Source organism: Lissotriton vulgaris, chromosome 11 (genome assembly GCF_964263255.1).
Source record: "Lissotriton vulgaris chromosome 11, aLisVul1.2, whole genome shotgun sequence".
Taxonomy (NCBI): Eukaryota; Metazoa; Chordata; class Amphibia; order Caudata; family Salamandridae; genus Lissotriton; species Lissotriton vulgaris.
Genome location: NC_141699.1, coordinates 330,572,723 through 330,599,605, shown reverse-complemented (window position 1 = coordinate 330,599,605; position 26,883 = coordinate 330,572,723). Strand labels below are relative to the sequence as shown.

General features: G+C 46.3%; 1 protein-coding gene across 5 annotated transcripts in view; it reads left to right on the top strand.

The window, feature by feature from the left end:
• Positions 1–26,883, top strand: part of TAOK3 (TAO kinase 3) — a 1,449,622-nt gene that overhangs the window by 1,281,070 nt on the left and 141,669 nt on the right. For all 5 annotated transcript variants that reach the window (XM_086943286.1, XM_086943287.1, XM_086943290.1 and 2 more), the window contains one exon: positions 25,222–25,350. In XM_086943286.1, coding sequence (XP_086799412.1) covers positions 25,222–25,350 — 129 coding nt within the window. The remainder of the gene's footprint in view (positions 1–25,221; positions 25,351–26,883) is intronic.

The window sequence follows — 26,883 nt, the reverse complement described above, 5'->3', positions numbered from 1 at the left end:
AACATCAGAAGAAGGCAGACCAATTAATACAGAAAGGTAAAATAATAACCAATACTTCCATTAAGTGTGCATTAGACGCAGCAGACACTGCAGCAAGGTCTATTAACACTAGTGTCATGCTAAGAAGGCACGCGTGGCTTAGAATCTCAGGATTCAAACAAGAAGTTCAAACAGCCCTACTGAACAGACCATTTGATCAGAAGACATTGTTTGGTTCAAGTACAGACGAGACATTGGAAAAGATGAAGAAAGATACGGAAACGGCTAAGTCAATAGGAGCATTGCAACAGCCAACGCACAGAGGTTCCTTTCGTAGATCCACCTATAGAGGGGGCTCAAAAAACACAGGAACAAATCAGCAATCCACATCTTTCACACCAACATCACCCAGAGGTAATTCAAGAGGTAATTACAGAGGTAACAACAATAAGGGTAGAGGCCGCGGAAATAATAACAACCGCAACGCCTCAACACCAAAACAGTGACTTCATAGATCTCCCCCCAGACCACATAACACCGGTCGGGGGACGTCTATCACAGTTCCTACCTGTCTGGGAAAACATCACGTCAGACAAGTGGGTGAGACAAATTATCCAACATGGTTATTGCCTAGAACTCACAGCTACCCCACCAAACATCCCCCCCAAACAGCGTCCAATGAGTCAGGATCATCTGACATTGTTAAGAGAAGAAGTGCTAGCACTTCTACAAAAGCATGCAATAGAGAAGGTCCCAAAGGATCAACAAGGAACAGGAGTATACTCTCTATACTTCCTGATCCCCAAAAAGGACGGGTCCCTACGACCAATATTAGACCTCAGACCTCTCAATGCTTACATAAATTCGGAACACTTCCACATGGTCACGCTCCAACAAGTACTCCCTTTACTGAAGAAAGGGGACTTTCTTTCTACACTGGATCTAAAAGACGCTTACTTTCATATCCCAATTCACAAAGCCCACAGAAAATACTTAAGGTTTGTGTTAGAAGGACAACACTACCAGTTCAAGGTCCTTCCGTTCGGTGTCACAACAGCACCGAGAGTTTTCACAAAATGCCTAGCTGTGGTGGCAGCACACCTAAGAAGTCAACAAATACATGTCTTCCCATACTTGGACGATTGGCTAATAAAGGCCAAATCAAAGGAGGAATGTCTTCACAACACACAGAAGACAATTCAACTGCTGCACCACCTAGGGTTTACGGTGAACTACAAAAAATCACACCTGCAACCAAACCAGATCCAGCAATACCTGGGGGCTACAGTAGACACAGAAAAGGCAATAGCATACCCCAACCCAATCAGAGTACAGACAATGGTCGGGTTAATACAAAGATTTCCACCACAACACTCACTACCAGCACGAGTGTTTATGCAACTATTAGGCATGATGTCCTCTTGCATACTGCTAATACCACATGCCAGACTACAAATGCGCCCACTACAAGAGTGTCTAGCGACACAGTGGAATCAGGCTCAAGGTCAGATTACAGATCTGGTGTTGGTAAACGACCGGACGTATCGCTCTCTGAAGTGGTGGAACACAGAAAACATTTCCAAAGGACGGTCGTTCCTAGAGCCAATTCCACAAGTAATAATAACAGCGGACGCATCGCTCTCCGGATGGGGAGGGCATATGGACAGATACACAGTACAGGGGAAGTGGAGTGCGCAGCAAAAGAAACTGCACATCAACTACCTGGAACTATTAGCAATATTTCTAGCACTAAAAGCTTTCCAAATGCAAATAACAAACAAGGCAGTCCTGATCAGAACAGACAACATGACTGCAATGTATTATATTCAAAAACAGGGGGGGACACACTCTCTCCAACTGTCCAAACTAGCACAGGACATATGGAGATGGGCCATTCCTCAAAAGATCTACCTGTTAGCGGAACACCTACCAGGAGTTCAAAATCAAATAGCAGACATCATAAGCAGACAGTCAGAACAAGTTCACGAATGGGAACTGCACGACCAAATACTACAGCCATTCTTCCAAAAATGGGGGCAACCAGAGATAGATCTGTTTGCAAATCATCAGAACGCAAAATGCAAACAATTCGCATCCAGGTACCCACACCAAAGGTCCCAGGGCAATGCACTGTGGATAAATTGGTCCAACAAATTTGCTTACGCGTTCCCTCCTCTACCACTAATTCCATTACTGGTGAGGAAACTGCAGCAACACTCAATGACAATGATACTAGTGGCACCCACGTGGGCAAGACAGCCGTGGTTCACCACGCTGCTACAACTCTCACAAGTACCACATCAAAAGCTAAGGTTATTACCCATGCATCTTACACAGAACCATGGAGAAATAATGCACCCAGATCCCAAACAACTGAACCTAGCGATCTGGCTCCTGAGGTCATAGAGTTTGGGTATTTAGATTTACCACCAGAATGCATGGAAATCATTAAACAGGCAAGACGTCCTACCACCAGAGCATGCTATGCAGCAAAATGGAAGAGGTTTGCTATACACTGTAACAGTAAGCACATCAACCCTCTGGACGCATCCACTAAACAAATCATTTGCTATTTATTACACTTACAGCAATGTAATCTAGCATATACCTCTATTAGGGTTCATCTAGCAGCCATAGCGGCGTACCTACAAAACAGGCAACACCTGTCACTGTTTAAAGTACCAGCAATTAAAGCTTTCATGGAAGGACTCAAAAGAGTCATTCCACCAAGAAGACCACCTTCCCCAGTCTGGAATCTCAACATAGTGCTTACCAGACTAATGGGGCCACCCTTTGAACCTATGCATAGGTGTGAAATACAATTCCTCACATGGAAGGTGGCCTTCCTCATAGCTATCACGTCACTTAGAAGAGTAAGTGAACTGCAGGCTTTTACGATTCAAGAACCATTTATGCAGCTACACCAAAATAAAGTGGTTCTTAGAACAAACCCAAAATTCTTACCAAAGGTTATCTCAGCATTCCACATCAATCAGTCAGTGGAATTACCGGTTTTCTTTCCAAAACCACAAACAGTAGCGGAAAGAGCCCTACATACACTGGATGTTAGGAGGGCCATATTGTACTATATAGAGAGAACACAAACTTTCAGAAAGACAAAACAGCTATTTGTTGCGTTTTCTCCCACACATAAAGGCAATCCCATCTCCAAAGCGGGCATTACCAGATGGATTGTAAAATGCATTCAAATATGCTACTTAAAGGCAAAGAGAACATTAACTGTTCCTCCTAGAGCTCACTCTACACGTAAACTAGGAGCATCTATGGCATTTCTGGGAAACATTCCACTAGATGACATATGCAAAGCGGCTACCTGGGTTACACTGCACATTTTCACAAAACACTATTGTGTTGATGTGCACGCAACACAACAAGCTAGAGTGGGACAAGCAGTATTAAAAACATTGTTTCAGACAGTTGCAACAGACACGGGCGACCACCGCTAGGGAGAGAACTGCTGTATAGTCTATTCATAATGTACCATCTGCAGCCCATATGCCTCGAACGGAATATGCTACTTACCAGTATGCATCTGTTCTTGGCATAGAGGGCTGCAGAGTGGTACATGCCCTCCCAGCCTCCCCGGAAACCTGTGTCTGTTCCAACATTATCTTATTTAGATACACTTACATGGGCACTCTTATCTGTATTCTACTATACTACTCCATCTAACCCTACTATGGCAAAACAATCTAAGGATGGAGCCGATGCCCATGCGCACTACCAACTAAGGGAGGAGTCACCAACATACAAAAGACTCTCCAAGAGAAAAACAAAGTGCAATCATCCGAGCCCAACACCAGATGGCGATCTATTCATAATGTACCACTCTGCAGCTCTCTATGCCAAGAACAGATGCATACTGGTAAGTAGCATATTCCTTAAATCTTTCTGGTCGTGTTAGCGCTGATTTTGCCTATAATATTGACCCTTTTTTTTGCCAACTTCATTTATTAATTTGTTGTGAACTAGCAGCCCTTATAGCAACGTTCATAAACAGTTTGCTGCTTGGTTTGCCTTCCCATTAAATTAGATTTTTTGGTGCCCACATGTCATTGATTGTGCTTACCATTTGTAAATAGCGTTGCAGCAAGTTACTGAAGTTCAGTATGACGTTTGTGCAGACCAGTTAATGCATGGACTAATATTTTGATATCCTTATGCCTCAGAAAATGAGTAAGTGTTTCAGAATTCTAATAGTAGGTCAGTTTGTTTTCGACAGTCATGCCTAAAAGACCATGTTTATTTGTCGTTAAACATGAATACATACTACATACCACATTGCTTAAATTCATTGTGTGTAAAAGTTGTCTTTACTTTGCATCTAGGATCATTTTCAAACCTCATTCAGTATTGTCCATAAGCAGTTCAAACTTTATCTTTTCACATGGTTTTTAAACAGATGGATCACTTTTGTGCAGTGGTAAATATTTGAGGCATGTTTACGGAACACAGCCTAGATATGAAAACAGTGTTCTGTTTACTTCACCCAGTTATTCGAATTTGCCAAAGAGAAACGTTTTGAAAAGAATATCATCTGATATATCCAACATTTCAATTAGCCTGCATTTTCAACCAGTGTCTTTTTTTTTTTTACATAATATAAAACAAATTGTGATTTCATTTCTTGGAGTTTGAAATTCTTCTGAAACTTATGTATCTATCTTATACATTTAAATGGATATAATGTGTAGGACATAGTTGCAATCCCATCTGGTCCTATGGCTCTTAAACCTTTGACCTCTGTATCCAGTCTTTTGAATTCTGTTTTGTTCACATTTACACGCCTAAATCATGGCCTTCAATGCCACATCTGTCAAAATAAAACCAATTAGAATGTGTTCATGTAATCCTAAATAAGGCCCCCAGAGATCACATCACTGCAGAGCCAGTCAGTCTTTACTGGTTGGCTCTGAGAAAATGTATTGTTTAAGGTTTTGACCATCAACCACAGTCATATAGGGGAGCTCGCCATAGATTCTGCTCAATAAATGCAACCTTCTTTAAGACAGTTGAAATCGTTTGTGCAGCTATTGAACAACTCATGTTGCTTATCTATGAAAGTCTGAAAGCTCTCAGGAATAATGTAGGTGTCCCAATCATTGTACAAGGTAATATTTAAATCGAAAATGCTGTCAAGCTGATTCTTGAATGCTTTACTTAGGGACTTATTTCCTTAAACCCGTATTTCCTTGTATCTTCATTGCCACTCCCGCTACAGTTGCATAAAAGGCCCAACAGCATGCTCCCAGAACAGTTACAACCTTCCCTTCTGTATCTATCAACTTAACCCCTGCAATTTCAGTACTTGTTTGGCCTTTATCATTTTGGCTTCTAGGATCTGCATATTGGCCTGCATACATAACTACAGTTTTGAGATGGTGTTTCTTGCTTTTTACTCTTCAGTTCCAGGAAGCCATGAGGACTGGCATGTAGGCCTCTATAAGTCTATTTGATCCCACAGAGTTGAGAATTTGTTATAAAAAAAATTTTAAACCTTCCTTTAAATGGTGTTCTCTCTCCTCTTCTCTATGCTCTTCGCCACCAAGTCATTTATTCTCCCAAATGATTATTTGCTGTAGTACCAATGTTTTCTTTTGCAAATAATTTATTCAACATGATTTTGTGTATGATCGGGTATATTTGAAAATATTTCCCGCAGATGCTTCACAATGCCTGTGGGCTAATTGCTCTTGTCACAGTAACCACTGTAATCTACTCATGTAATGGGAAGATTCTCATTGCTACGCAGTGAGTTGCATGGCCTTGGTTTCACCTTCTTGCATAGGCTCACCAGTTCTGACATTATCACTTCCTCTCCAATTAGCAAAAGAACCTCTTCCAAAAGGTGGCAGCCCATATGCGACGTTTTGCCCATCTGTGCTCTATAGCTGGTCCCAGCATAGTCAGTGTTCCCATTCAGTCATTAACCTCTGGAGGGCCTCACAATGCCATGAGCCATCTTCACTTTTCTGTTGGCATTGTCATGATAGACTGCAGGAGTGAACATAGGACCTTTCACTTCAAGAGAGCCCCGACTACATATATTCAGGTAGACCAAAAAGAATTGATGACCATCCAAGAATAAAACAGATCAGGAACTAGTATTTGGAAAGAAATTATTCCAAGGACTCAGTTTTATTAATGATCCACAAGCCTTTTATTATATAATTTAATTTTTTCACATATCTGTATGGCCAGAGATAAACTGGCAATAAATACAAGCCCTACCTTCTTCAGGTTAGTCATTCTTAAGAGAACATTGTCCCATAGAGCAGCCTTCCATACATGAAGGCTTACAGAAGATAAATGCAAAAGCTCCTCTGAAAGAACTACAGGTTTGCAGTATAAGGTTGTATGTGAGGAATGCCCTTGACTCAATTTTCCTCTCATGTTTGTAGCAAAGATATGCCATGATACAGAAGCAATGGTTCTATCCATCCATGATGTGCCACCAGGTAGAGGTTAGTTGAGGGGGAAATTGAAAATTTTTGCGTAATCAAAACCTAGGCTTATGCCCTAACACCACTGCTTATTTTATTGGATCTTTAATCTCTATTCCTGACATTTCATTAATGTCAGTGTCTGGGCAGCCCATGTTGGTAATACATGGTGTTTTCGACAAGTGTGTGGAGTTTGATCAGTTGCTGACAGGACTGGACTCTCTCAGTTAAGAATAATGTCTCAATGGCGGATTCATATGCATGTGTAATTGCAGAAATCCATTGTCCGGACTGCAAATCTACCCCTGTAAATGCTAGATGACAAATATGCCATTCGGTGCAATGGTTAGCTTGTCAACCTTCTATTGAACACATTCAGTTGTCCAAAGTTTCAAAAAAGATCAGGGAAAACATGCAAATGAAATCTGATAGAGACTATTAGTTGTAAATTCCTTACTTTTTTAATTTCCCCCAGGCGTCAGCCTGGATCCAGAGATTTTTCTTGAGCAGTACCCCTGTGCGTCATTAGGTGGCATTGGTCCATTCTACGTCTGTCTGGAATGACATTTCAAGACCAATATAGATGCGGCCTATGCACGCTGTCACCAGTTATTTCTTTTTCCGCACCAGCCTAGCGCAGATCCAGAGAGAGCTTACCCCTTGGCAATTTTTGGCTAGTCTTTGTCGACTTTATTCTGGAGTCTTGGACTCCTGGTCCGTCGAAGATGTCCCAATGTCAGACCGGCATCAAGCCTTGCGACTCCTGTCACCGGACGATGTCCGTGATCAATTCGTACCTTGTGTGACTTTGGTGTCTGGAGCGCGACCATGACCTGAAGTTTTGCTCCGAGTGCTGGCCCAGGAACACGTAGGCTTTGCAGGAGCAGTCTCGAAAGCTATTGGAGGCCCGGGGCTCGGCTCCACGTCTCTTCCATTCTTGTTCGAGAGGAAGGTCTTGGGGATGGTCACGGAGCCCACATTCCTTGTCGCACTCAAAGCGGTCTGGGAGGTCTTAGAGTATGTTAGGGAAACACAAGAACAAGTTGAAGAAGCACTGGCATTCTTCAACTTCACCCTGTCCAAAGTGCCGCCGTACTCCAAGCGTCGTCACTCGAAAGCTCTGTCTCCAGAGCAGCCTTCTGAGAATACTGCAAATCTCCCAGCTTTTCCAGGAGCCATAGCGTCTCCTGCCCAAAGCCAAAAGTTCTAAGAGCACTTGTGCCTCATTTTTGGGGAGCACCTTAGGGCCCCGTAGAGTCAGTTGAGGGCCCTAGGTCTTTGACGTCTGCGGCTCCAGTCCAGACTCCGTAGGGCCCCGTAGATCCAGTATCTGATCCTGATCGATGCCTTACTCTACCTTCCTCAACATTGATCCCGACGACGACACTCCCGCAGAATGTGGCCTCAGTTGGCGCCGACTCCATCCTTGTCCCCGAAGGGAATACTGAGCCGGACCGACATCGCTAGACATCGTTTCTGACGCTGGAAGGAACACCATGTTCCTGTGTTCATTCCTGGTGTTCAGTTTGAGTCATAGGGTGGTGAAGAGGAAAGGGAGAGGCAACTTGGCCCTTTACCTGGCCAGCTTGAAGGACCGGACTGGCGAGTGGACCTGGGTGATGCCAATGGCCTAGACATTTCCCCTGATACTGGCTTGCTTTCTCCCCCTACCGTGGCTACGGAGGAGGGAGCTTCCTATACTGTGGTAGTGAGAAGGACAGCCGAGGACCTTGGCTTTGAGTTCCTTTTGGTGGCAGTCGGGACTAATCTCCTGACAGAGGTGCTTCAGCCTGCAGCGTCCACTTCTGGACCCCTCTTGCCATTCAATGAAGTCCTTACTGATTTCCTCTGGGCACTTGGTCCAAGCCCAGCACAGGGGCTTCTGTGGACAGGACAATCGCTTGCCGCCCCACCCACTCCGTGCGACTCAATGTTCCTGACGCAACATCCCTCCCCTGATAGCTTGGTGGTCCAAGTCTCTTCTTCAAAGGGCTCATTCCCTTCTGTTCCCCCAGATAGGGAATCCACAAAGCTGGATCATCATGGGAAGAGGATGTTTTCTTCCTCCAGCTTGGCATTGTGGCTAGTGAAAACCTCACGCCTCTAGGGTCGATACGCCCATACCATCTGGGATACAGGCACGTAGGTGCTGCCTCAGTGCCTGGAGGAGGCCCGGGCCATCCTCTTCCAGGCAGTTGCAGATGGGAGAGACGCAATCAAATTCACAATATGTTGTGGACTGACACCACCGACTCACTGGGCAGAACGATTGCCACATCGGTAGCACTCAGATGCTGTGCCATATTGTGTACTTTTGGCTTCTCAGGGGATGTCCAATCAACCTTGATGGAAATGCCCTTGATGGCACTCGCCTCTTTGGCAACAAAGCAGACGTGGCGTTTGAGTGCTTTAAGGATTCTCGAGCTATGGCCAGATCCTTGGGCCTCACGGCGACTACTCGTCCACCTCCGACTGCTTTTCATCTCGTTCGTGGTTGCGGATGTGGTGCCCAGCTATGTCCTGTCCTCTCCAGCCCAGCCACTGGTACACCCAAGCTGTCCAGCCTCTGCGTGGTCGTGGACATGTGACCCAGCATCCTCATGGGTCAGGGAGCCAGCGGGTGGGCCAGTCCACCCTTTACACCCCTGATGCCAAACGGCCTTACCAGTTCCCCTGTGGTGTTAACAAAGGTGAGGGCTGTGGTCATAGCTCATCTGCGCAGGTCAGGGGTTCCAGTCTTTCCCTATCTCGACAACTGTCTGCTGAAGGCAAGCTCTCCCCAGGCTGTCGTCACCCACCTTCACACTACGGCAAACCTCCTTTACTGGCTGGGGTTCACTATCAACGTGCCGAAGTCACACCTGACACCCTATCAGTCGCTCGTTTTCATTGGAGCTGTTCTCGACACGGTGCAGTTTCAGGCCTATCCTCCTGAGCAGCGAGTCCTGGATATTCGGGCTATGATATCGATGTTTCAGCATCTATCCCGGATTTCGGTGAGAATGACCCTGAGGCTGCTGGGCTGCTTGACCTCTGGCATCCTGCTTCTGGATCATGCCAGATGGCATATGCGGACTCTGCGGTGGGACCTGAAGTTCCAGTGGGGGCAGCATCACGGGAATCTTTCCGACTACGTCCAGATCTCGGAGGGGACTGCGCAGTAACTGCAGTGGTGGTTAACGAACCAAGATTGGGTGAGAGGTAGATCCTTTCCTCTCTCATAGGGAAAGTGGTGCAGGTGTTCACTGACACCACTGCCATGTGGTACTGCAACAAACAGGGCAGGATGGTGTCGTGTACTCTTTGTAAGGAGGCTCTTCGCCTAAGGACATGGCTGAAACATCAGGGCATAACCCTGGCAAGCTGTCTGAACACCAGAGCGGACAAACTCAACCATCCGTGCCTGGTCGATCACAAATGGTGTCTCCATCCGAAGGTGGCACAATGCCTCTTTCAGCAGTGGAGAGGGACTCTGTTAGATCTGTTCACCTTCGAAGAGAGCGCGCAATGTCAGCATTATTGCGCATTGGAATTTCCAAGGCGGTGATCGCTTGGTGACGCTTTTCATTGCCAGTGCAGCTTCGGCCTTCTGTACGCCTTTCCACCTGTATCACTTCTGCCCAGAGTGCTCAAGAAGATCAAGCACGACCTGGCTTCAGTTATTCTTGTAGCTTTAAATACGGCACGAAGAGTCTGGTACCTCGACCTACTGAGTATGGCCATCGATCCTCCGATCACACTGCCTCTTCAAGGGATCTTCTGTTGCAGCAGCAGGGGACAGTTCTTCACCCGAACCTGTCCAGCCTCCACCTCCTTGCATGGAGATGAAGCAACGGCAGTTGACAGCTTTCGACCTTCCGCCCGAAGTCTGCGATGTTATCTTGGCAGCCAGGTGTCCTTCCACTAAAACGGTATACACCTGTAGATGGAACAAATTTGTGGCATGGTGCACAGCAAAGGATGTTGATCCCTTTTCTGCTCCTCTTTCAGAGGTTCTCTTGTATATACTTTCCGTTGTACAGCAGAGATCTGCCTTGGGCACTCTACAAGGATATCTTGCAGCTATCTCAGCCTTTTTTACGCCTTCCAGATCAGCCTTCCATATTTAAGTCTTGCATTGTTTAAGGTTTTTTTACTCATTTGTTTCCTTCAACTACCTTCATAATGCCCCAATGGGATTTAAATTTGGTTTTACCCTTTCTTATGTGTGCTCCCTTTGAGCCCCTTCATAATTGGCCTCTAATGCTGCTGACTCTAAAAACTGCTTTCCTTATTTCCATCACCTCTCCTCATAGGGTTAGCGAGCTTCAGGCTCTGTCCTCCAAGCCCCCTTATCTCATTTCCCATCCAGATAAAGTAATGCTTCAAACAAAAGCTTCATTCCTTCCTAAAGAGTTGTGCACTTTCATGTGGAGCACTCTATCAGTTGCCCACCTTTTTCCCACCCGCATCCCTCCAAGTAGGAGGAGAGACTCCACAGTCTGGACCCAAAACGTGCATTGACTTCCAGGTGGATAATCAATTCTTCGTTGGTTATGTGGGTGCCAAGAAAGGTTGGGCTGTTCAAAAATGGACCGTCTCTCAATGGCTTGTCCTCTGCATTAAAATATGCCATGCTTTGACGAAGAAGAAACCTCCTGATGGGTTGCGTCTATTAGAGCAACAGCAGCAACCACTGTGTTAGCACGCGGAGTCCCACTCCTTGACATCTGTCAGGCAGCAATGTGGGCATCCCTGCACATGTTTACCAGGCACCACTGCCTGGACAGTCAAGTCCGGAGGGATAGATACTTTGCCCGTTCGGTACTCCTGGACAATGGCATAGCTGGTAGTTTGAACAAGGACAAATTATCACCCTCAAGCCTGTAGCCCAGGGTGACATGTGCACACGTATTTCTTTGTAGAATCTACAACTGGTGTGCTACCAGTCAGCATGCTGAAGGAGAAGACATGTTTGCTTGTTGGAGATGTTGGGCCATGTGGAATGACATTGCTGATCTCCGGAGGTATTGTGGTGGCTCAGTCAAAACCATTATATGCCTGTTAATGAACTTTATACGAACAGCCATCAATACAGATAGGGTTTGAACAGTGAATTCATTGTAAAGACTCCTAAAGTTATAGATAAAGGAAGATATTGCGGTCCTGAATGGAGGTATTAACTCAGTATGACTCTATATGTGTGTGTATATACCGGTACAAGGACACACCCTCTCGATCTGGTGCTCCGCGTTCAAAAGGCAAAAAACTGTGGTATAGCACGAGGAGTGCACAACGCGGCGCCCCCCCCAAGCTAAAATTCATTGCCACCAGGCGATTATTTCGGCAAGGGGAGAGAGTAGGTGGTATCCTACTGCCTGATAAGAGTGCCAACGGAGGTTCAAGCTGAATAATAAACCTGGGAGTGGTATGGAGGCACTCAGTCCTGCACCATGAATTTGGGACACCACTCGGGTGTTTTGGTTTACCCCATCACTGTATGCGGCACCACGATGGACTACAGTTCCCACCATGCATCACTCTTGCGAATCACAAACATCCATCAAAGTACCTGCATTTAGGAGGAGGAGCCGAGAGACTGCTACTTAGGGGCAGTCTCTGTGTCCAGGACTTACCAGCCAGACTGTGAAGCCGGCACTGATGACGGCCATTTCCGGCTAGAAACGCGTTTGCCATAGCATTTCACGGACTGCGAGGACAAAGCTGTGGTCTGCTTGAATAAATCCTTTGTTGGCACTCGGAGCTGTGTCCTGCTTACTTTCTTTGAAGGTGAGCGTGTGGTTTTGGATATATATATATATATATATATATATATATATATATATGTCACATATATATATATATATATATATGTCACATATATATATATATATATATATATATGTCACATATTACATCATTCATGACATTAAGTCCTACACCTTTTACACAACCCACGTCACAGTCCGAGCATCAACACCACCAGTGCCAGAGGTGAAGCCGATAGTCCTATTGGCCTATGAAGCGAACTTGGCTGACCTACAATGGCATAGCACTGACTCCATCCTTATACACTGTCTGATCCAGCATGACAACAAAAACCTATTTTATGATCTGCAGAACGCCAGTGGCCTCGCCGGAATCTGACCTCCACTCACCTCTACCTGCTTTGGCCACAGAAGTTGACTGCCTCCTTTGCAACTGTAATTACGAGAAATGCTGAAGTTTTTGTTCCAGCTCTTCCTTCAGCTGAAGTAACGACTAACATTCTTACTAAAGTCCTGCACCCAGGACAAACGACTCTTAAACCTCTACTGTCATTCAAGGGGGCGCTGGCAGGTAGACTGATATGTACCTGGTTTAAACCAGAATGTTGTCTGCCAGTCAACAAGCGGATTGCATGTTAGTACATGAATGCTCCTGGAGACCTTGCCTTCCTTCTAAAACACTCCTCTTTCGAGACCCTAGTGGTGCAGGCCTCTACTTTCTGATTGAACCCTGTGCATTTGGAAACAACCATGTCAAACGGGCAGAAGGGGGTTCGAATGGCATGGAGAATGCCTTGCAATAAGGTCCATTAACACCAGATGTCTCATGGGGAGTTATTCCCATGTCATGTAGGATGTGGTAGTGAACACCTTGCCAGCTGTCCCAGATGACATTCAGCAAAATCTACATTGCCTCATCCAAGTCTCTGCCAAATACTCTATCTAGTCTGGCCTGGACAGCTGTTTGGGTTAGAGCAGTCGGGAAGAGCGTGGTGCTTGGGCATCATGCTTGAATCCACTCCACTAGTTCTCCAAAGACATCTAGCACCTTTTGATGAACATGCCATTCCAGGGCACCTGTCTCTTTAGTGACCACCCGGTGAGAGGTTACAACAACTTTTACCTCAACCAATGGGTGCTCCAGATTGTGGAGAAAGGCTATCCCACTCTCTTTTCTGTCACACCCATCTTATGTGCTTTCCACACCTCAACACCTCCTCAGGACCATTTCTCCATACTCCACAGAGAAGATCACACTGTCTTGGCCAAGGGAGCCGTAGAAAGGGTCCCGGCATCAGAGTTTGGTACTGGCTGGTCCACCTGTTGTTTCTTGGTACCGAAAAAGGATGGAGGCCTTTTCCCAATCCTTGTTCTTCGCCCTATGAACTTCTTCCTTTGGAAGGGTAAGTTAAAGATTCTCACCCTGGCCCAAGTCTTGTCTGTCCTGGATTCTGGAAACTTAATGTGGTAGCATTATATTTGCAGGACGCTTATTTCCACTTCCCTGTACTGCAGTATGTGGTTTCAGGTAGGCTAAGAGCACTTCAAGTTTGCAGTACTCTCCTTTGGCCTTACCAATGCACATCAAGTGTTTACAAAGGAGATGGTGGTTGTCACGGCCCATCTGCAGAGATTGGGAATACCAGTTTTCCTATACCTTCGACGACTGGCTGATGTAGGCGGGCTTGCCTCAAATAGTTGTAAAGCACCTTCAGAAGGCTGCTGACCTGTTGACATCATCAGTTTTTTCTATCAGTGTGACAAAGTCACTTCTTCGCAGAGGCTTCCCTTCATCAGATCCATTCTGTATGGGGTGCTCTGTTGTGCCTTTCCTCCACCTGAACGACTCTAGGATATTCGGACTATGATTCCAATGTTTCCACCTTTGACTTGGGTCTTAGTGCAGCTCTGAGGATTCTTGGCCTCCGGTAGAGGTAAGATGCCCCTGGAGTACTGATTCGAAGCTACTAAAAACCTGGCTCTTTGTTCAATAGATATGAACCATAGATGCTACTTACCTTCTCACGCCACTGCTCACATAGCGCCGGGTTTCCTCCGGTTGAGGTAACTGCATGCGTTTTATAAAACTCTGTATTTTTATTGTATTACTATCCTGCTTGTGAACCACACCAAGTGGTCATGTAGGCTCTGCAGTGGGATCGGAAGTCTCAGTAGCTCATTCTCAATGGAACCTGTCAGATTCCTTCTAGGTGTTGGAGGAGGAGATTGAAAAATATTTGCAGAGGTAGCTGCTTGACACATAGTTGGGCCGATAGCAGACTCCTTTCCCTACCACATTAGAGATAGCAGTTTTGGTGGATGCATTGTTGATGGGTTGGGGAGGTCATCTAGGAGAGGTAAAGATCAGAGGTCTCTGGCGGAGACTCGTCTCCACATCTGCTTGCTGTAGTTGCAGGCGATTTACTTGCCATTGAAGGTGTTCTTACCGACTGTCAAGGTGGAAAAGGGTGCAAGTTCTCACGGACAACACTGCCATGTGGTGCTGCTTCTGACAGGACAGCATGGGGGTTTGGATCTTGTGCCAGGAGGCTTTATGTCTCTGGAAGTGGCTGAACACCTAGAGCATTTCCCTGATCACCCAGCACCTGGCAGGATATTTTAACAGCAGGGCGGATAAACTCGGCCTAAGTTGCCTAGCGGATCATGAATGGCGTCTACACTCAGAGGTGGCACAGGGCATCTTCCAACAATAGAGAGAATCCTGGCATCCTGGCATCTTCCAACAATAGAGAGAATGCTGGCCTGAGCGATTCACCACCATACAGCAAGAACAATCTCCAGGCTTCTGTGCATTGAAGTTGCCAAGATGGTTCTCCCATGTAGACGTTTTTCATCTGGATTGGGGTGCTGGATTCCTATATGCCTTTCGCCCCTACCCCTCCTACATGCTTAAGATGGTCAGGAATTATATAGTCCAAGCCGTCCTAGTGGCTCCAGACTGGCGAGGGGATTGTGGTACCTGTAATTTTTAGCCACAAGCATCTGTCCTTAGATAAGGGTTTCCCTTCGGAAGGACCTCCTGTCGCAACAACATGGCAGGTTCCTGCACCCGGGTCTGGATAACCTTCATCTTCATGCGTGGACAGTTTGTGAATTTCAGCCTTCCTCCTGAAGTAGTGGGTGTCATCCTGGCAGCCAAGCATCTCTAAAAAAGAAAAACAATCTAAACGGGGCACTGGGAGAAGTTTTTTGTTACGTGTTCGTCCCTTAACATTCAGAATATACAGTCAAGTTGACTCATTTTTTATTAATTAATCTTTCTGTGCTTCAGCAAGGCTTTGCTTTGGCAATGGCTTAAGGTTACCATTCGGGTCTTACTTTGTTTGCCTAATCAGCCACTGCTCTGCAAATCACCTGTAACACTCTCCTTGTAAAGGCTGGCGCACATATTCCCACCAACATCCCTTCTGATGCCGCAGTGGAATCCTACTTTGGTTCTCATATTCCTGATCTTTTCTCCTTTTGTACCGATGCACAACTGCTCTTTAAACTTGTTTGCTAGAAGACAATGTTTCTCATCGTGGTCTCTTCTGCTCGACTTTGTCCGTTCAGTAGACGAACAGCTCCTTCTTTCGGGACAAACTGGTCCTATGGATAAAGGCTGCATTCCTCCAAAAGCTGGCCATTCTGTACCACATAGGCAATACATCACTTTGCTGACTTTCTGCGCTCTGCCTCATCCTTCCAAAGAAGAGGAACTGCCTCGATCCCAAGAAGGCTCTTAGCTTTTATATCGATCGGACCTGGGACGATGAATTGGATGAGGAACTCTTTATGGGATTTTCTGGAGCAACAGGGAAAGCAGTGAAGAAGAGAACCATTTAAAAATTACTTATCTGCGTGGCCAAGATGGCGACGAGTAGGACGTGCCTGCGAGCTCCTCCGGCGTCTCGAGCCCTTCATCGCCTTGTATAGCTGTCCTGGGGCGATCTTTGCTCCGGAATCGACTTTATTGGGGTTACTGAGGTGCCCTGAATGCTTTTGAGCCTTTTTCCGTCGAGCTACGACTAAGAACGGCGGACTTAGCCGAGGTGACGAGGCGGCGACGCACATACGCTAGTGCGGCCTACACTGCATCTCCCGGAGAGCATCGGCTGCCACTACCCGGGGGACCCTGGGCCACAGCGACTTGCGGAGAAGAACAATCGCACTGCAGGACCCCCTGACTGGGACCGTCACAAGCTTAATCTACCCCCCTGTGGCTCATCTTGGCTAACGTCGCCTGGACGGAGGTGGCGGGGAGGCGCCGACCTGTCTGGCGGCTGCTGGACAGCGCAGAGGGACGAGAGGAGAGGAGGTGCTGATCCGACCGGACATTTTAGTTTGTGTCCACGACTTTCAATTAAAAGAGAGGACCCTACGAAAAGCCAGGGATACCAACAACCTACAATTTCGGGGACACAGCCCCCAGCTCTTTCAGGACTTGGCGGCCTTCACATTGCAGAAGCGGCGGGACGTCCGCCCGGTCACCGCTTTCCTGCGGGACCACGGGGTGTCCTACTACTGGGGCCATCCCTTTCGGCTCATCTTTAGATGGCAGAACAGACTGGTGCAAATACGATCCCTAGCGGCTGCCAGGGACCTTCTGGGCATGGAGGAGGAGGCCACGTCGGCTGGCGCCAGCGCTTCCCCAAAAAGACAACGCCGTTCCCGCTCCCCAGCATGGCAGAGAGTGGGCCGCCTTGGTATGGCGGAAGGCCCGACTCCCTCGGCGAGCCAAAGTGAGAGGGGAGAGGTCCTTGCCTCGGTGGCTTTGGTGACTGATTCGAGCCGGATAGACAGCTCTTCAGCAGCCTAAGCTCCCCAAACGTCGGCCCGTGGGGCCGGATGGGCTCTACCACCTCAGGTACATTAAGGGACCGTGCTCCACTGGAGGGTTACCCCGACCCTGAACTCGAGGGGGCCATTACCCGGGTCTTCTACCCCCGACCCTTATGGCCATGTCCAGCTGCTTCTTCTTTTGGTCTATTTGTTCTCTTTCCGGTTCTGGGACTGTTTTTTCTGTATAACGTCTTGGGGTTCCTTTGGGTTGGGGGGTGTTGTTTAGGAATGGGCTCAGTGGTGATAGCGGTGGATCTGGTATGATTGCGGGTGTGTTCGGGCTGTTTATGGCGCTACAGGGGGCACTATGTGGAGCGGGGCGGGGGAGGGAAATGTCTAAATGATGCCTGTCACGATAGGTTCATGGAATGTTAAGGGCCTTAATTCCCCCCAAAAGCGACAGAAGGTGTGGAAATACATTATAGATAATCAGCTGGATGTGGTGGGACTGCAGGAGACTCATTTGGCCCGTAGGGACGAAACCAGGCTTAAGAATAGGCAATACCCACTGATTTACAGGTCCTCACTAAGCACCGGGGGTGGCACTTCTGTTCCGCTCTACACTGCAACTTCAACCCACGGGTGTGGGTAGCGACAAGGAGGGTAGATGGCTGATGGTGAAGGGGATGCTCCTTGGCAAGCTCTGCACGTGGGTGGTTCTCTATGCGCCGAACACGGGCCAAAATGGGTTCCTTGAGGCTTTCATGCGGGAGGTGGGGGATTTTGGGGAGGGCTGTCCCCTATCTCCCCTACTCTTTGCGCTCAGCATTGAACCCCTAGCTCTTAGGGTGGGGGAGGACCCGGACATCAGTGGTCTCCCCTTTTCGGGAGAGCAACATAAAATTTCCCTTTTTGCTGATGACGTTCTACTGTCACTGGCACACCCGGGAAGCTCCCTTCCACGGGTACAGGAGGTACTATCTCAGTTTGAAGCAGTGGCGGGTTTTCGGGTCAACCATAGCAAGTCCTACATCCTTAACCTCACGCTACCATCTGCTGAGGTGGACCGCATCCGCCCGCTCACACCCCTGTCGTGGGCCAGCTCCTCTATACAGTACCTCGGGGTCCGGCTGACCTCGTCCGTCACCACTCTGTATGCGGCCAACTTCCCACCTTTGTTGGCCCAGATACAGACTGAGCTTAATCGGTGGAAGCCCATGTTCATTTCTTGGCTGGGCCGCATCCATGCTGTCAAAATGACGATGCTCCCCAAGCTCCTGTATCTGTTTCAAGCGCTCCCTATTGCATTGGATGGGGGCTGTTTTAGGCGTCTTAAGACCATGATCCTACACTACATTTGGCAAGGGGGTCGCGCTAGACTTTCCTTCCTCACGCTGCGAAGGCCTTTGAAGAAGGGTGGGGTCGGCCTCCCAGATATGCACCTCTATTATAAGGCGGCGCAACTCCGAGTGCTAGTCGAGTGGACCCAGATGGAATCGGAGAAGCACTGGTTGCATATGGATAGGAGTGTGGCGGGGAGGTCGATATGGGACCTGGTCTGGAAGGCGAAGGGGGATCGCCCTCGGAACGCCTATATAAGCACTCCTACGAGTACCACCCTGAAGGTCTGGGATTCGGTTTCCAGCGATGAGAGGTGGACCTCCTTCCCGTCCCCCTTCACCCCTATACATTTTAACCCGGCCTTTCCACCGGCTCTCGTGGAGGGCCCCTTTGATGGGTGGAGATTGGGAGGGTGTCACGCGCTCACGCACTTGTTTCATGGATATGAGCCACTCACCTTCCATAATTGCATGCGTGACTATGCGGTGTTACCGTCCGAGCGTTACCGGCATGCCCAAATGCTACACTGGGCGTTGTCACCGGAGGTGCGGGATGCAGCGACAAGGCCTCCCACAGATTTTGAATCCTTTATCACCCACACCACGTACATGAGAGGGGTGATCTCATTCCTCTATGGCCTTCTGCTTGCTACGGCTATCTCGCCTCGCCCTAGATACATGAGTTTGTGGGAAGAGCACCTGGGTCGGGATATCTCTGACGAGGAGTGGACTCACCTCTGGCGTGACTTGCACAGATTTAATCATTCCATTGACCTCAGGGAGGCCCGCATGAAAACGATGTTGGACTGGTATCTTTACCCAGGACGGTTGAAAAAGATCTTTCCCTCTACGTCGGATAGATGTTGGCGAGGATGTGGTCTCTTGGGGGATTTTCGCCATATTTGGTGGGACTGCCCTGTCATTCGCCCCTACTGGGAGGAGATACTGTCCCAAATCAAGGATGTGCTGGGTTACCCGGTTCCTGACTCGATAGGTTTTGTTCTCTTGGGTCTCCGTGACCCGCTCCTGGAGCATCAGACCAAAGCGGATAAACAAATCCTTTGGCTCTGCATAGGTGCAGCCAAGCTGACCTTGGCAGCGGCCTGGGAAAAAGAAGGAGGCCCCTGCACTTTCCCTCTGGTATGCGAGGTTGTGGAAACTGCTGAGTATGGAACGTATGGCGGATGTTTTTAGAGGAGATTTTAAAAACTTCATCTTTAGATGGGGCCCGCTAGTCCGCTTCCTTTCTTAAGGTTTACCGTCGGCGGTCTGCCCGCCCACTTTACGTGCACTCCATTTGTTCCAAGTGTGAGAGAATGTTTGGATGTGTGCCTGTTACTTGGCTGCCACCACTGGGGGGGGGGCTGGAGGGTCGAAGGAGTTTTGAGGGGAGGGTGTTTTGTTCTGTCTATCTCTATGGGTGGTGGGTCTTTGTGTTTCACCTCGCTGCATTGTTTTTCTTTTGGCGGAGAAAAGAGGAGGCGCAAATTAGACTGGTCGAATGAGCCCCTGGCTTGTGTGGCTTTTGCCTGGCGCCACTGTGAGCCGATGCCTTTCTATGGACTCCCCTCTTGGGGCAACATTGTTAGCTGGCGGACTTTGAGAATCATCCTGGCTAGGGTGGCCGCGTTGACCAATCTTCAGCAATATTAAACTCCTCTGCCATGTAGAGTGAGCTCCTGCGAGGGCTCTTGTCGCATTTACTGTGTTTCTATCTTCTTCTTACTTCCTGTCCTCTTCCTTCTTGTACTTTCAATAAAAATATCTTTAACAAAAAAAATTACTTATCTTTCCACATGGGTAAAGATCTGCAATGGGCTGGTCAAGAAGCAGCCACCACAAAGAAGCTGATGTATGTGCAAAAGGGTATCGCAGATGTAGTGTCTGTCGTGTCTCCAATGTCACTTCAAGGATTCTGAGCTTCCGGCTTCCTTTATTTTTTACTACTTTAGAAGATGTAGACTTTTCTCGCTCCACATATTGCAGAAAAAAATGCAACACTTTTTTTCCCTATTAGATTTGAGGAGTTTACTTTGAAATGGCCCCAATTGTGCAACATGAAACCTCTTTCTGTTGGTCAATGTTGATGATTAAGATTTGGCAGAAGGACTATCGAGTTGAAGGTCTACTAAAATGGTGCATTCATCTTTCTGAGAAATTATATTACTTACATCCTGATTGTACGCATGTGTTTAATTCTTTTTTTAATAAAGCTCTTGTGTGATCAGGAGCCACTTAGCACTAGTTGGCCTATGTTTTTTTTTTATCATTCTTGGCAAGTGTACATTTTAAAACCTTTCATCTGGGGTGTGAGGGGGTCTCAAGGAAGCTAGTCTTGATGCCAACTGGCTGGGGGGAAATAAGGGCTAAGTGATGAGGCTCGTCGTAACATACATGGGTTATCCCTTTGAATTTTGTTTCTTGCGTGTTAAGACTCTGAACTCAAAACCTCCATTTTGACCTCCCTTCCTAACCTTTCCAGTGTTGGCGCCTCATATAGTTTTTCATAGCTGTATCTTTCAGTCTTAACAAACCCGGGAATGGACCTTGTACCGTTTGTCAGGCCCCCTTGTGGCACTGTGTTGCATCTCACTGTACTTGTTCTTTGTAACCTTTTTAGTGGATTGCTGATCATAAGAACAAATTGGGGTAGTAAAGGAGCGCTGCAACGCTATTAATTCTCACGGGTGAAGGACTTCGGGTCCAACAATTGCAAATATTTGTTATTTTGCAGGTCATAACTTTACAAACACATATGCAAATATATCTAGTTATGTAACGTCACGGGAATCGAGGGGGTTATTTTGTGATTGTTGCTAGGCGTGTAGTTTTGCAATGCAAAACTGGCATGTCAATAGAAATTAAAGACAATTTATATCAAACACATTTATACCTAGAAGAATCAGTCAACACGAACTGCTTACGTCACAAATTTTGATTGGTTAACCAGTCTACAGTGCTGCGTTTGGGTGTGTGCATATACAGACATTCAGAAAGGCGACCCGTTTTTAAGCAAATCAAGCTCTTTAAACACAACTGCATTTGCATATCTACCAATCTCCAACAGCGAGGATTGCCTCGACGTATTTAGCAGAACACAAATAGAATAACTACGTCCCGAGAACATGTTAATAACGAGCATAGGCACTTGCCCATCCTTGTCATGCTCTCCTTTATTCTCGTATCTTTGTGTACTCTGCCTTTCAGACAGACGGCTGTAGCATACCACTGACTAGCATCCAAAAGCAGCCTTGTGGGGCCCATAATGCCCCTCGTTCGGTGTCTCTCATGACCAGAAGGGGGGCCGAGTTCCTGGGGACGCCAGTCCTTTTCGCCCTCTTTGCCAGGCTCACAAGAAGGAGAACGCTGGAGATGGGCGGACTGGGGAGCTGCACCAGAGCCTAGATTTCGCTCCGTTACCTGCCTGCTGTTGTCATGGGAACTGGCTCATTCTTCACAGCCACCTGTGGAGATCAGGATATACGATATCCCGACCATGAAGTAGCAGTTTGCCCGGCAGCATACAGGATACAACGTGTGATCCCAAAATATGTAGATTTATATATGTGGCCATCTTTTAATAGCAAGAGTATTGGACCAGTGAGGTATTCTGGTGTCATCATAAAGGCTGAATCTTCCGGATTGGCCGGTAAATGACATTCTTTATTTTAAAGTGTTAATCACTTTCCTCATAGGGGCCTTTTTTCCTAAGCTGTACATTGAGTCCTGATATGTTAATAATTTCCTGGGAAGTGCCTGATTTAGGTACGGTTATCAATAGTAACATGGAATTCCTCATGGTTTATCACCCAGAGCGGTCTTGCAGTCACTGTTGACTCAAACCGGAAGCATGAACCCTTCGCTCTGAATTGAAAGGTATCTGGAATATTATTTTAAGATTGAACCCAGTGTGTCCCTTTCCTCCATCCCCATCCTTTCCCTCCGTGCAGTTATGGACTACGGATGAAGGGGTGAACGGCGCTGGTAAGCACAATATACATTGTGCTGAGTGGTCTTTATTGTTGCCAACCCTTCCTGAACCTCCTCTTAGCTCATTCATTTATTATTTCACCAAGATGCATTGGCTTCAGGACGAGCAGCATATATGAATGGTAGAAACGTGATCTGTTTGGTGCTATGGTTTTATTAGTCTTGTGACATTGCCCAAATAGGTGTTTCAAATACAGGGAGAACGTCAAAAGAGGGAACAGACTGACTTGTGGGGGAGGATGCTTTCCCTTTTAAGGACGGTTTCCCTCACACACCAAGGTGTCACGCTTCATCATGGGGAATCCTTGCATCATGAACCCTAGTCATGATGCGGGCTACAACCCCCTCTCTACGAGGGGGGTGCTGGGGGATGTTTTCAAGTATGAGGGGTATTCCTAAAACCCAAGATCTTGTATCATACACACCGACGTGTTATTACTTTTCGTGTTTTTTTTAACTCACTTTCACACAGCAGTAGCTAATATAGAGATCCTGATAAAAGCCACAACACTTCCTAGGCTGAAACACGTTGATCACTATGACTACATCTAATATTTGCAGGCGTACTCTGCGTTATTTGTTTTGAACCCTAGCACAAGGTAATAAGAATTTAGCTCATCAGGCTAACCCTGTAGCTAATTTTAGTCACCCACTTACCAGCACTGCACCTTTACCATCACCCCATCTGCTCAGGCTGGGTTGTAGGAATACCCTCATACTTAAAAACATCGCTGAGCTCCCCTCTCGTAGAGAGGGGGTTGTAGCCCGCATCATGACTAGGCCTCATTTGACGTTCACCCTGTTACGTTGAACCTGAGGGCTCTGTGTGTATTTGAGTCTTGTACTGCGGAGTGTACCCTCGCTGGTCCATTAAAACTCCTCAGGCCCCCTTTGTGTGAATACGTTTGAAATACAGGGCCAGGAGTTTGCTGTCATGGGCTCTGAGCCTGGGGAATCAGCAGTTTGCCCAACCACGTTACAAAGGCATTTTCTAATGCCGTTGAAGTGAAGTCAGGTCAATGAGGAGTGACGTGGACAGACACTATATGGAAAAAATAAAAAAAAGACTCATGCAGAACAATATTAATCTGCACTGAAAATCTTTAAAAATATTACTATTGTTCCACAACAACGCTTAACGCCCATGCCTACACATGCAAACTGATTACATACATTCACATGTAAATGTATTGCACTGTGACCCATCATGCCCATATTTCCACTCTCTGCTTACCTAAATCATGGCAGGACCCTCCTAAATGTGCTTTCCCAACGTATTTGGTAACTGGAGTTAGATTAGTAAACTATCTTGTCCTCTTTTATTTGTGACTAATTTGGTGTCTCTCCTCTGATTTTCAGATAAACAGTAGATTTATGACTACTTTTGGGAGCCACGGGAAGTCTGGGGAGGTTGTAGAAGGAAAATATTAGTTCGGTAACCATTCCAAGACCATTCCAAAATGCCAGTGTGCCTCTTGCTTTTATTTCAGCTCCCTCCTCTTGCTCTGTCCCATTTCCTATTAGCTATGCCCATACATGGTTTGAATCTGTTGTCCTCCCCAAACCACAGGTGCTTATCCCCTCATCCCCAAGTCCATTCTTTAATAAAAATCTATTTTATTGCATGTACAGTTACCTAAAAAGTGCAGGTTAATAGTGTAGTCATTATATTAGCGCATACATGGGATTCTGTCAGGAGAGCAAACCAAGCATCCAAGTCCTCTCATCCAAGCAATATTTTTTCTTCATCATGACAACCAACATCTGTTTTTCAAAGTATTATTTAACAGGAATAACACTGTACCAATATTCATAACAGTAGGGTATTATATGGCAGTCATCTAGATACTCTCAGTTTTTGTCATCAGTGTGGGTCTAGGTATGTGTATCTCTGCAGCCACTGAACATTAAAGTAGATCTTCAGACCTTACATTTAGCCTATTGCAAGTGGGGCTAAGCCAGTGTATCTCTGTTCTTCTTTTAGCCGGTACTAGGCACACATGAGCAAACCTGTAATGTTTTTTCATGTTGGGGGTGGAACATAGCGCCAGCATGCATTGCTGAGTTAATCATTTAACAATCAGCCCATGTCCCAGACACTACATGCACCACTATCTGACACCAGCACCGGACATGTATCCAGATAAATCTTACAAAGTACCTCAGGTGTGAGGTAAGTGATACGAAAGAGCTTGAATCGTGCTTTACTACATATCTTGCGAACATAGAAATAGGCTATGTCATATTCCTCATATTTCAGTATGGCCGTTCTCCAGTTGCTAACTCTATCTTCCTTCAGAAATGATCCCCTTCAGTTCCTTTTTAACGTCCTACTTGAGTACTGCTTTTCTCACCCACCTTTATAGGCATATAGTTTACCCAATGCTTCCGTACTTTATTTTTTATAGTTGTGCATTCCATTCCTTTCTCTAGTAATAGCTTCTTACTCTTCCTGGCACAGCAGGCATTGCTGTTCTATTATTTATAGTCATGTGCAGCTTATTATCTCTTCTTTTCCTTAATGTCCTTTCCCATGAAAGGACATCTGTTAGACTTAGCCAAACCCCAATGTTCTCTAAGCTCCACACACCTTCTCCACCTAAAGATATTTAGTCCAAGAGATTGGTGTAGGTCAAATGTATTAGTGTGAGTCCTCTGTCTCCAGAAATATGTATAGTCCTTGAATATAGGTGAGCCTCGATAATTGAAAAGCCTAATGTATCCAAAGTGCTTCCAGCAGTGTTGCTTTAAGACCAATACTTAGTATCCGGTGCAGCTGAGACTTAACTTCATAGTAGTAATTACTTCTTACCAAACATATTTTTTTAATCAAATGAACCTACATTGTTATTACCTTTGTTGGCCAAGCAAGTGACTGTATTTCATTCGAATCTGCCTATTCATGTCTTTGTGTCTTAGGCAAAGTCAGCGTCTACAGACGAGAAGAGGTTCCAGCAACAGATCATGACCCAGCAAAAGAGAGACCTCACCACCTTTTTGGAAAGTCAGAAGAAACAGTACAAGATTTGCAAGGAGAAGATTAAAGAGGTATATAAACTGTGAATTAAGTTAGTCTCCAAACTGCTTTCATTTTGAGAGGGCATTGTGATTGTGTGGGAAAGAATGTGTAAAAGTCATTTTAGGAAGTACATTTAACTTGAGACGCTAAAACCTGGTAGGATTTATAGTAGTTTTGGCAAAATAATGGAAAATTATGCATTTTAAAGCTTGTTAAACCAGTAAAAGTGACCAGAACATATTGATAGGATTTACATATCACTTTAAATTGAGTTTTTGGGGTTATTCCACAAGGAGATTCTTACTTAATGGTGTACAGCAATGCATTTTAAAAAGCATTGTGCCAGCCACATTTGTCAGTATAAGATAAAAGCATTGATTAAAGCATGATAGGTTTCAATAATCACAGATTGGTCAGAGTCCTTAGTTTCTCAGTATATTCACATTAAATATTTCCATAATGCCCCAAGTCCGAGACCTTGCTAGGTTCCATATTTCTCAGATTTGTACACAGCGGCCTACAGCGGATCCAGTTTATCATGTTGACAGATTCTATAATATCGCAGTTATTTCTTTTTTATTTATTCATTTACAATGTTAACTGCAGACCTTATCTAAAGCGAAACATGACTTTGTACACAGTATAAATAAATGATGGGTTTATACTAAACATGTTCTATGCCAGCAGGTACATGAGGGCTGGCTCTAGTGTTTTAATAAAAAGTCCACTAATCTCTGTGGAAGAGACTTGCAGGTCCCAAGGGATTATTTGAACAGCCTGGTCTAAAGGGCCATTCGGAATTCTGGAAATGAGGAGATTAATCGGAGGTGCATGGGGAGGCTGTTCCAGGTCTTTGCTGTAATGTTCGAGAAGGAGTGTCCTCTACTTCTGCTTTGGTAGATGCAGGTAGGATGGGCAAGTGAAAGGGAGGTGGAGCGTAGTCTTCTCGACGATTGATGTAAGTTCAGGCGGTGGTTAATCTAGGCGGGTCCTTGGTAGTGTATAGCCTTGTGTGCTTGGGTCAGCAGCTTGAATTGGCATCTCTTCTGTACCGGGAGCCAGTGGAGTTGCCTGAGGTGGGGTGTGATGTGGGTTCATCAGGAAAAGCAGAGGATGAGTCTGGGTGCGGCAGTTTATATGGTCTGAAGTCTCTGTAGGAGAAGTGCAGTGAATCCGACGTAGAAGCCGTTGCTGTTGTAAATTCGGCTGGTGATGAGGGCTTCTCGTGTGTAGGGGTAGCCACTTGAAGATCTTATGGAGCTTGCACAGAGTGAGTAAGAAGGCAGAGTAGAGAGCGTTGATATGTGATTTTATGGTGAGCTTGTTGGCAATGATGCCTGAGATTTCTGGTGTGGTTGAAGGGAGTCTGTGCTGGTCCTAGGTCTGATGGCCACCAGGAGTCCTTCCATGTGTTGCTGCTGTTGCCAAAGTTCAGCACTTCCGTTTAGTCTGTGTTCAGCTACAGGCAGTTGTTCTTCATGCTATTGATGACGTTTGTCATGCATCTCCGGAAGTTGGTTCTGGTGGTGGTGGGATAGTCAGTGAGTAAGAGGATGAGTTTG